This window comes from Vidua macroura, chromosome 18 (assembly GCF_024509145.1).
Source record: "Vidua macroura isolate BioBank_ID:100142 chromosome 18, ASM2450914v1, whole genome shotgun sequence".
In the NCBI taxonomy this organism is placed as follows: Eukaryota; Metazoa; Chordata; class Aves; order Passeriformes; family Viduidae; genus Vidua; species Vidua macroura.
Window position 1 is genome coordinate 1,151,486 of NC_071588.1, and position 11,798 is coordinate 1,163,283.

Here is an 11,798-nt window from a genome sequence, read left to right on the forward strand (position 1 = left end):
TCCCATGGGTGTGCACCAGGCTGGCTGCAGCTCATTCCCTTGCCAAAGGCAGGGCAGGATAAACAGTTTCTCCTGCTGATTCCCACACTTAGGGCACTTAAACCATAGAACTTCCCCTTCCCTCCAAATAGAACTCAGCAATAAAAAAGAGTAAGAGCAGAACTCACTTTTTTCCCCCCAAAGTCCCTTCTGTCCCTGTGGCCTCAGCAGCAGAGGAGCTTCACTGACCTTCACCTGCTCTCTCCTCTCCCACAGCTGCCTCTCATCACACCCATCACAGCTTCCACCTTCACCCTGCCTCCCCACCGGCCCGGGCTCCTGTTCCAGGTGATTCCCCTCCAGCAGGCAGCCCCAGCTCTGCCCCGGGCACAGGGGAACGTGTTCAGCCAGCGCTGTCTCCTTCCAGGACACCTCAGCCCGCTCACATCTGCATCCTTTACAACTGGAAGTCACTGAGCTTCTCAGATGAAAGGCTCTCCTCTAAGTGCAAATTATTATTAATGAATTTCTCCCCTGGCTCCTTGACAGGAAGATGTACCTTGCAGCTGTTATCTTTGCAGCCACGCACCCCTGGCACGGGCAGATTCCCTCTCCTGCCAAGTGAGCTGTGCTGACAGCAGGGAAGCTCCAGCAGCTCCCCGTGCCCCACCCCAGTGCCTCTGGAACTGCAGAGCTTCAGAGATGTAAATCCTGCCATTTGACCCGATGTGAATTTCTCAAATAAATGATATTTCACAGCCCAGTGGTTTCCTCCCTGCTGAGATGATCCTTTATGGTGGCTCGCTCGGAACAGGGCTGTGACAGAATTTTTGGTCAGTGCAAGACAAATTGAAAAGTTTCAGTATTGGCCTCTGAAGCCCCATGTTCTGTAGCTTCAGACAAATTAAATGCGAAGGCAGGGCTCAGTTTTTTTTTCCCTTTTTCTTTTTTACTTCCCTCTGTTGTCTTTTCAAATCCAGCCTGTCCTCCTCTGCACAGAGCCACGGTTTGGTCACCTTGCTCCTGTCCAGCCAGCAGCACTGGGCTCCTGGAGGTGCCACCCCTCGTGGGTGCTGCCCAGGGACACCCTCCCCAAAAACGCCCTTGGAACTGGTCCCTTCTGTGCTACCACACCATTATTTTTGCTCCAATACCGTGCTTCTCCCTCCCCTGCTGTTCTCTGTTGCAGCTCCACGCTGTAAATGCCTTTTCCACCTGAGGGACACCTGCGTTTTCCCAGGATGAAAGGAATTAATGAATTGCAGGGGCTGCCCACGCCAGGAGCGGAGTCCTGGAGCTGCTGGTGCTGGTGGAGGCAGGGGATGAAGAAGATGGATTGTGGCACTGCCCTGACCTGTGCCTGGCTGAGCTGCTCCTGCCATCCATCATCATCACCACGCTGCCCGGGGAGGGGAAGTGCTGCACCAAGGAAGGCTCAGAGCAGGGAAAAGCTTCCACACATCTCTATTCTCCCTGCAGAAAGTGGCTGAATTCGTGCTCCGGGGCAGGGGAGGCAGCCCTCCACAGGAATGACAGAGGAGCACCCCCTGAGGAAAGAGAGGTTAATTTGTCAAGCCGTGTAAAGCATTTTAATTACAATTCATATAACATGTATAAATAAATATTACATTCTTTCAGTCTACAATGCATACTAGGCATATCTTGTTAAAACGTCCATCTATGTTATTGGGTGGCAGGATTGACTTTGTCCAAGTAAAAAAAAAAAAGAGAAAAAAAAAAAACCAAAACAAACTACGGAGTTTAGTAATTAAAAAACCCAAAACAACGAAATACATGGCAAGGACAGGATGATGCAAGTGCTTCTGGCTAACAGTCAGGACATGACACTGCTTCCCAAAGGCTGGATCGACCACCTCCTTTTTGTGAGGAGGGGTTTGGGAGGACAGTGGTTTCCTCATGGAACAGATTTTGCTCTGTGTCCTCCATGAATGTGAACTGAGCCAACACAGTTCTGCCAGTTCACACCACCAATTAAATCTCTACTTTGTATTTGCTCCCGATTTATTACTGCCTTGGTATTTGTTTATTCAAAACATCAGATTTACAATCTAGTCTAAACTTTTCAGTCTTAGCTGGTCCAATGGCAAAAAAAAAAAAAAAAAAAAAATCTATAAAACAGCTCCAGATATTTCTTGTTCTTGCTTCAGCAATATTTCCCTCCCTCCCAACAGTGTGCCCAGAGGCCAGCTCTCCCAGTACAAGGGAATAAACGTTTGGGGCAATCAGGGTCTTCCTGTCCATTCCTCTTCTTGCTTTCAGAGCTTGATGAGAGCTGGTGACACCAGAAAAAAACAGAAAATTGCAGCACAAAATTATGAATTCATTAACCTGGCAAAAACAGAAAAAACAAAAACAAAAACAAAAACAAAAAAAAACCAAAACAAAACAAAAAAAAAAAAAAAAAAAAAAAAAGAAGAAGAAAAAAACCCCAAAAAATCCAAACAACCCAACTCCAGGCTGTGCATATTTGGCCTGTGATGGTCTCAGTTCCAGGAACATTTACAATGCACCAGTGGGGCACTCCCATTGCTTGGTACTTCTAAAAGCTAACAGAAAACAGCACCTTCTTCCCCTGGTGAAACACAGGAACTTTGGTTGTGGAAATTTAAAACGAGCAACTAAACAAAGAACCCCAACCTGAAAGGAAAATGAAAAGTCTTCCAAACAGAACATCTTTCTAGCTAGGGTGAAATGGAGGCTCAGGCTTTCAGAAGAGACATCACATGGAAATCATTAGTCAATACTTATCCCCTGAATTCTTTAAATGACAGGAGACTGTTTACAGCTAACTTAGAATGTTCTTGTCCCACTGTGAATTTAGTGAATTTTAAATTTTCCTGTTTTCGAGACATTTAAAAGAAAAATACAAGTGGGAAAATGATTCTGTTTCAATTTACAAGACAAATGGAAAAGTAAAAATGGAAATACCAGGTAATTTCTTCCTCCTTCACTTGTAATGCCAAAGACACATCTCCATTTCAAATGAAGGAATGAAAAGAAATGGCTTGAGTACCAATATAAAAAGTGTCCTTGTGGGTCATATGTCCATTACTGTGATGTTTTATTGGAACAAGAACAAATTATTGTTTGCCTCTTGCTTATTCTTTTCATGCTCTTACATTCTCTCACCTCTTTTTACAGATATTTTTGGTACTGTGAAATATTACTATCATTATTATTTGTATGACCCATAAAATGAATTTTCACAACCTCATCTTGCCCAGTTCATCATGTTGGTCACACCATTTCCTTGTTCCTTTCTGCTATTTGTGTTCCACTTCCTAAATCCATGAGTAGCAGAATAACCACTGGGGGGGAAAAAAAAAAAAACCAAACAACAAAAACAAACAACAAAAACCCAACAAAACGAAGTGAAAACCAAAAACAAACCTCAAAACAGTTTGGCAAATTTCTTTCCCTGATTATAAAAACTGCCTCATCGTTTCTCCTGGCGACCCCTTCCCCTCCCCCTCGCCCGTCCCAATATATACTGTAGAACTGAAGGCATCAAGGTGTGGTTAAACCCAAAAGAAGAACCCCAGCAGGGAGCTACGCTTTGTCTTTGAACTTCCCCATGTTGTTCCGTGTCTCTTTGGAGTCCCCCAGGTCCATTTCCTGGCACACCCACTTAATGTCATCGTCATTGCTGCTGAGGATGGAGTTGACGGTGGGGCAGCCGTCGTCGGGCGGGATGGTGGTGAACGTGGTGAACTTCACCCGCTTCCTCTTGGACGTGGGCGAGTGCAAAGGCTCCACCTTGTGCTCCTTGCCCAGCCTCCCCCCCGGGTCTGCAGCCCTGTGCACCTGGCTCTGAATGTTCTTCTGGGCGCTGCCGTTCAGCAGCTGGCTGCTCTCCTCGCCGGCCGAGCCCCGGTCGATGATGGTGGTGTGCTCGTCCTGCTGGGGCGACGCGTCTGCCGTGTTCTCCAGCAGCTCTGCCTCGTTGCCCAGCCACACCCAGTCGTGCGAGTGGGTCACGGTGGTCTGTCCTTCCACCAGGACCTGCTTGTGGCGGTACTTGAGTGCAAACGTTGCGCAGTTGATGAGGAACACCAGGATGGCCAGGCAGAAGACGCCCAGCAGGGCGTACATGCCGATCTCCAGGTCGCTGAGGCCCCGGGGTGTCTGCACCAGCTCGTTGTCCTCCACGCCAGCACCGCCCTTGGGCAGGTCCACCTGGGCGGGGAAGTTGGTGAAGTCGATGGGGATGTTCTGCAGCTGGCTGTCGTCCGAGAGCTTGCCGCCGTCCAGGCGGCTGTTTTTGAAGACTTTATTTTTGAGGACGGACTTGGCCGTGGTGCTGACCTTCCTGAGGGGCCCCTCGTCCCTCTCTGCCGAGGAGCTGCCGTGGGAGCGCCCGTCCTGCCCGTGGCGCTCCGGCTCCGAGCCCTTGTGGCGCCGGTCGCTGGCGCGGTTCTCGATCTCGTCCGCGTCGTAGTCGCCGCCCGCCTCCGCGTCCGCGTCGTTCTGCCCGAACTTCACCCTGATGCTGCCGCTCCCCACGGCCAGGACGCTTTTCCTCTTGGACTTCTGGCAGGCCTCAGAGATCATCATGTCCACCTTGACCAGCGCTCCCTGGCCCTCGCCCTCCGCTGCCACCACGGGCCACTTCAGGGCAGGGCTCTGGTGGACGGACACAACGGCTTCGTCCAGCGACACGGCCGACAGCGAGAAGTCCTTGGGGTCATAGATGTCCAGCGGGGTGACAGAGCTGTCACTGAACTGGATCCAGGTGCTTACCACGGCTTCCTGAAAGGACAGGGAGATGGTTAAAGACGGGGCCTTCGGTAAATCAGCCCAACCCGCTGCAGCTCATCAGTCTCTCAGCTGGAGGAGACGGGACACGGCGACTCTGCACCGCATTCAAACCAAGCCTCGACTGACGGGGCAGAGAATGGTCACATTTGTCACTAAAGGTTCCACTGTTACTCTCCCTGCAAATGTTTTGCACGAGGACGTAGGAAATGATTGATACGAGGTGTCTTTATTACCGAAGTACCCATTAGCAAGCTACAATTTTACAAGCTCTGTAAGGAAAGTCATTCCTGTCGTACAAAAGCCAAAAGAGGCAAATCACAAAAATTACTAGAGGCACTTGACAGAACACTTATTTCCCTCATGTTCCACATGCACAGGTGTCATGAGAAGCTGTCAAATTAAGGCGTAAGTATCTTAGCAGGAGCAAGGAGCCACCACAGTATCTTGGAAATGGCTGGAGCAGAAGATTCATCTGAAAGAAAAAGACTCACAGAACAATTGCCATTTCACTGGAGAAAGGTTTGTTCTAAGTAAAACATGCTTTATCCTTGAGGTAATTAAAAAGTCCACCAAATTTCTGTGTCAAGAAGGGGAGGATGAGGATTCTGGCATGATCTCTGCAATAAAAATACAAATGGCCTGGATTTAATTGGTCTGTCTTTGTGCTCTGCAGGTAGCACTGTTAGAAGTCATCATCAGAAGCAAACACAAAGCCAGAGGTCAGCTCTTTGCCATGTGAAATCCCATCCAGATGACACAGATATTTACTTCTCCACATCTCAATAGCTTTCTTTGCAGGACATTTCTTTAATTTTTCACTTGTTCTGTGTCTTGCCTGCGTAGCCAGCAGACGGCCAGGCAGATTGCCAGAGTGCAACTTCCCACAAAAGTGAAGTTCTTTCCTTCCCACACTTCAACCACAAATGGCTCTAATAACTTCACACTTGGGTACATCCAAACAACTGGGCTCAAAAACCAGCACTGGGGAAAAAAACATTGCCACCCTGTTAATGTCCAGTCATAATACAAATTTACAACTTAATATGGTTTTCAATTGGCTGCAATTTGTTATGCTATGGTTATGAACAAAGAGAATTGCTACCCTTCCAGTTGAATTTAAAGCTTTTCAATTAAAACAGCAAGGGGCATTTAGCTGGGCAGAAGGTTGGGCCATACTGAATATTTGATTTCCAAAGCACTATCAGCAAATACCTGAGGGACTGAAAGAAGAAAAATAAGTTGTGGCACAACAGGAAAGAAGGCAAAGTTCTTGGTGATTCAAATTTACTTCAAAGAGCTGAAACGGAGCCAGGGTAACTCAGAAGCTGGGAAGGGTGAACTGCATAAGGAAATTAAAACATCTGATCTTTCGTTAGAGAAACAGCCTTGAAATGACTGAACAAACACAAAGCTGCAGGGCACAGCTTGAATTTCTACCACAGAAATCTACAGTAGAGCAACCCCGGTCATAGGAAATCAAAGGGGTTTTTTTTAATGGATACGTGCAGAGAGAAGAAGATTCACCTCCTCAGGCAATCCAGCATCCCGTTGCCTTCCCTCTCCCTAAAACAAAGGTCAGCCTCATGTGCCACTGGGGAAGACACACTGACTTCTCATCAGCCTGTGCCAGGGAAAACACCAGCATCACTTCCAGCACATCATCACTGCCTGCCAGTGGTGCCCTCCTCTGGAGAGCAGGGGGAGGAAATACGTGCAGGATTTTGTGCAGGTAGGGCTGGAAATGATGGCACCTGGGAACATGCACAGCTCCACACCTCTGCCACGGGGCTCACGTCACTGAATCCTTGGTGCCTTTGGAAAAAGTTGACCCCAGCTTCAAAGCAACTTTTATTCTTTATGCCACTGCTCTACAATTCTGCATTCCTGGTTTTATGAAGCAGAGACAGAGAAAAATGAGATGGCAGTCAGCTGAAATTTGCAGGCACACATGTGATTTACTGTAGGTAACAGAGGTGTGCACTGGCTTAGCCATTATTTTCTACCAGCACTGACATTTTTTATTTCCAAGAGAACGTTTCTTCATAGGAGGAACCAATTTTTTTCACAAAACAACGTTGTCATGCCCATACTATGGACAACATTAATTAAAAGGGAAAGAAAACAAATGAGAGAAAGAGGGGGAGAGTTTAAAATCCTGCCAAAATACACTGTATCAGCCCAAATAATCTATTTGGCAAGAGATCATTTCCTCTCATTCACATCATTAAAGGAAAGCCAAAGGCAGGGCAAGGAAGTGAATTTCCCAAATGATTATAAATTCTGAAAAGGTAAAAAGGAAAGAAGAGAGAAAAAGGAAATGATTTAGTGCCATGTCCTCCAAGGAGCTGTTTCTGCAAATCCTGTGTACCACATCAATAAATCCCCTCCAAATCTCTGACAAGGCCCTCCAGTTACTCTCAGAAGATGAAGATGGATTGGAGCCTTCTCACCTGCCGAGCTGCTGCCCCTCGTCTCATGCCCTCAGCACCGAGGTGACAAATGCTTGTGCTGTCTAATTATCAAGCATAAACAAAGAGTTTGAGGAACCACCTTGCTTTCCAGCCTTTCTTTCCCCCACGTCTCCTCTCTCTCCCCCTGACACGCACTCAGAGGTGCTCTCCCAGGAGAAGTGACCCCAGGGGCACAGCAGGGCCAGTGCTGCCCACAGAGCAGGAGGCTCTGCAGCTGACTGGGACGTCAAGTGCATCAGACAATGCTCATCTGTGCTAAAGACAGCAAAATCCAGTCCAGAGATGTAGAAACTGCTTCCCACAACCACTGCTGGTTACCACCAGGCTTTCCTTAAGCACATAAAAAACTTTATCAAGAACATTTTTTGTCTAAACTTTCCCTTGTGCCTTTGCTGTTCTCTTTGCAGTTCCACCACCTTTCCTGGCCTTGAATTACATTGTGGCTTATCAGTCCAAAGATACCACTTGATAAATCTTCTTGGATAAACTGGTTGCATTTTAGAGAATTCTGCTGCTTAGAAACACAGATCAGGATATTTGATTTTATTCCATGCTCAGAATAAAATGGCCTTTTAATGGTCTTCATTCACTATAGCACAAATAAGAGTATTTGTGAATAAGCCCTCAATTGCTGGGGTCAGCTGCAAGGGTCCTGGAGTGAGGCAGGACATCAGAGGAAAGAAATGGTTGGCTCTGCAGAAAACAAATACATCCCTCCCTCAAATAAAGGCAAAGGAATACTGTTCTCAGCAGCTTCTCCTAGACCAGCTCTGATTGTTCTGTCTGGGGACTTGAATGCTGGCATGGATTTCCCTAGCAATTTTATCACATGAAATATCAAAGTATTACATGTGCATTTATTTTTAAGCCTGTGGCTTGTGTAGTAAAAATTGGGCTTGATCGTTGTGATGTGGAAATGAAAGGCAGCCAAGACTCAGATCTTAATTCAAACCATGCATTCCCCCACTGTGTATTTCTCTCTCTCCTTTTTGTCCAATCTGCTAATGTGACATTCCTTTCCAGTGGGAATTTGCTTGTATCTGCAAGGGAAGAATTGAGATTCTTATCCAACAATGCATCCCTTCTCCCTTTCCCATGCTGCTGAATTCCTTTGTCGTTCCTGTGAGCCACTCCATGGCTCTGTCAGCTTAGAGAAGGCATAAATACAACTTAGGTGTAACTTACACTGCCAGTTTGGGGTAATGAATCCACACCACGAAAACACTGCTGACATCTGTTGTTAACTGTGAGGTGTCAGTGAATCCTCAGGACAGGTCTGCAGGAAGGCCAGGAGCTGAACCAGACCATCCACGAGGCAGGGCCAGCAATGACCCCAGCCTGTCCTCCTGCCAAGGGTGCTGGGCACCCTCCCCTCCCAGAGAGTGAGAGCAGGGCTGGGTCGGGCACTACACCTGGGAACACCAGAACTCAGCTTTGAGAAAGCACCAGCATCGCTCTTTTTCCCTGAGAAAGTGTCTGCAGCTCCCCAGTAGCACTGAGAGAGACATCAATGCACAGAGCTGTTTATTAAAGGCTTTTTTCTTCTCTCTTCACTGACCCATTTCAGTTCATTAGCCCCCATGCAATACCCCACAGTGACAAAAAAGCTGGATATGACTGTGAGTTTCCCTGCAGAGCCAGCTGAGCTTTGAGAGTCCTTGAAGCTCACTTAGATCAGAAAACATTTAAGCACTGTAGGTTTTCCTCTGTTTACATTCTGGAGAAGCCTTTAAGATGACAGTGTTGATTTAACAACCGTCAGCAAGCCAAATGGAACAGCTTTCCTACCTGAGCAGATGGCCACCAAAAATAGATGACTCACAGCTAGAGTTTCCAAATTTTCACGAGACATTTCATCTTTGATATTTAAAAGTTGGTCAACCTGTGTCTATTTTTAGGCACCTAAATCACTGATCCACTTTTCAGTGCCAATGAGCTCCCTATTGATTATAAAATAATACATGGGCTCAGCATCCCTCAAGGTCACCTTGTCACAGCAGGTAATTAGTTGCTCAGCTACAGATAAAGGTATCTAACTTAAGGCATCCAAGGTGATAAAATATTGCCTTATCTTCTTTAGAGTGCTTTGTATTTATGGAGATACTGCCAACTTTTCAGGACATTGTCTTGGCTGATTTGTGCTGCATATGCAGACAAGGTGTGCTCATTATAATTAAGGCAATCCAGTCATTATGGTCACTGAAAGAAAGCCACAGCAGAAATTCTGCATTTTTTTTTTTCAGTTGCATCAGTAAGGTTTGCATGACTTATCTGGGCCTTTTATAAACTTGCTTGAGAGGAAAAGGCACACTTAATTAATGAGGTCCTCACAACATTCAAGTACAGGCTTAGTCCTGGGCTGTCTCCTTGGAAAAAACCCTCTTTCAAAAGGGCTTGATTTTCAGAAAACACTCAGCATTTGCCTTCAAGATTCCAGCTCAGTCAGGATCTCAGCTGATGCACTCCAAATCATGAGTCACTTCTTGCAAAATTTAGCCACAAACATTCCCACATTTGCATTAATTTTTCTAAGGGAAAGTGACTTAAATGTTCTATCCCTCATTCAAACTGCAAATGAAAGGAATAGATGTCTGTGCCTCTACAGGTCACTCCCACACCATTTCCTTCCGTTTACTTCCCAGTGTGGAATCTATTCCTGTCTGGGTTTTGGTGATGGAGATGCACAGCTCAGAACCAGGGCCTGACTTCTGTGTCAGAAATGTGCCACTCTCAGCAACCTGAAATCATCCTGCAGAGCAGCAGCAGCTTAAACCAAACATGTCACTAAAATAATTTCAGAACTCAGATGCTGGGAAAGATAATTTCAACCCAAAGCACGTTCACACGTTTTCACTCTTTTGTATTACTTCCTAACTTGCCAATTGCAGTGACGTGTCGTGACATGTCACATCATACTGCCACACCATAAACAACAGGAGGTGTCACAACGGGCACCCCTGGCATAACCTGCCACAACCTGATGCTGATAAATGCCTTTGTACACTCAGGACAGATCATCCACAAATCTGAGAAGCTGACAGTGGGACTGGGCAGCCTTTCCAGATTCACAGGCTCTTTAATCTGCAATCAAATCCACAATTCTTTCAGTGCTGCTGCAGGACTGATGGTGCTCTGTCCCACAGGACAGGATTGGGCTGGGAGTGCTCCAGTTTTTGCTTCCACAGTCTTTGTCTGAAGACAATATGCCAGATGTGGTTTCTAAGCCCTGAAGAAGGGTACAAATGGGTTAATTCCATAAGATTCTTATGTTTACAGGATGCAGCAAATGGAACAGATGGGCACCGTGTCCTTCTAGTTTGGACATTTTCCTGTCACTAAGTTATAAAACAAACTAGTTATGTCCCAGAAAATTAGGTAGCAATAATCATGAAAATGGGCCATAAAACTTGACTTGAGATCTCTCCCTCTCTATGTGAGAAGAACAATGCTTTCTGCAAGAGAAGTAGCTGTGGACAGATTTAATTGCATGGTTCCCAGTCCCAATCCTCAAATCAACTGACCAGGGAAGCGTGCTCCAGTGACCCTTGGGTTTATTCTGGGCCAGAGTGACTGTTTGCCTTGATCTGCTGGTGCTCTCCAATCTTCTTTTTTCAGAGGTTGTGACCTGAAACAAGCTGTTTGCAATACCCCCTTTAGTGAGATGGGAGTTTGCTGGCTTAAATTAAGATCAGCACATGAACTGGATGATGAAACCCCCAAAATCCACATGAAAAATAAAAGGAGAGATGAGCCTGGCAGTGTGTCATGGCTCCAGGAGGGAAAAGAAATGGATGTGGCCATCTTCTGCCTCTATTTTACAGCTCTTGAAGATATTGAATTGTGACACACAGAGCTCTGTGCTCTCCAGAACAGAAGACAAGGTTGTGCTCATACAGCAAACCAGGATCACTGTCCAAAGACTGCCTGTGCAGTGGAAACAACACAGCTTCATTAGCTAAAGAAAGAGTATTAAAACTGTAAACAGCATAAACTTCAGTGTAGTTAGAACTTTTACTGCAGATTGAAACCCCTATTGGAAGGGAAGAACAGACAAGGCAATTCCAGAGTATCCACAGGGAAAAGCAATTGACACGGACATGGACTACACCTAAAGTCTGAATTCTAAACTGGCTATGAGTTATCACCAGTACTTTACACTGCTAAAATCCTGCCCCACCCCAGGAGGCAAGCCCAGCAAATTCAGAGTGCACGTTACCTGCTTAGGAGTGTGCAGCAGCTCTTGGGCAACGGCTGTGGCCACAATGGCCCTGCTGGTGGCTGCACTGGGCTGCAGGAAGAGAGAAAGACCAGACACCAGCTGCACTCCAAGGTCTGTGATGGTCACTTTGTCATCCAGCACAGTCACTGTCTTCTCTGCCAGGATGGAGTCAGACAGAGGAGACAAAACCTTTGGAGAAACACAGAAGAATCAACTTAGGAAATGGCTGATCAATTGATAAAACCTTTCTTAAGGTCATCATCCCTTCTTGTCTCCAAAGCTTTATGCACAGAAATGAAGAGCACAGGAAAGGGAGTCTGATTTCATTAGCAGGGTCAGAAAACCTGAGT

General features: G+C 46.3%; 1 protein-coding gene across 2 annotated transcripts in view; it reads right to left on the bottom strand.

The window, feature by feature from the left end:
• Positions 1–1,554: 1,554 nt before the first annotated feature.
• TMEM132C (transmembrane protein 132C) overlaps positions 1,555–11,798 on the bottom strand; it is a 184,253-nt gene continuing 174,009 nt past the window's right edge. For both annotated transcript variants that reach the window (XM_053994211.1, XM_053994210.1), the window contains exons 8-9: positions 11,446–11,637; positions 1,555–4,749 (exon numbers count right to left, since the gene is read on the bottom strand). In XM_053994211.1, coding sequence (XP_053850186.1) covers positions 3,550–4,749; positions 11,446–11,637 — 1,392 coding nt within the window. In that variant the 3' untranslated portion in view covers positions 1,555–3,549. The remainder of the gene's footprint in view (positions 4,750–11,445; positions 11,638–11,798) is intronic.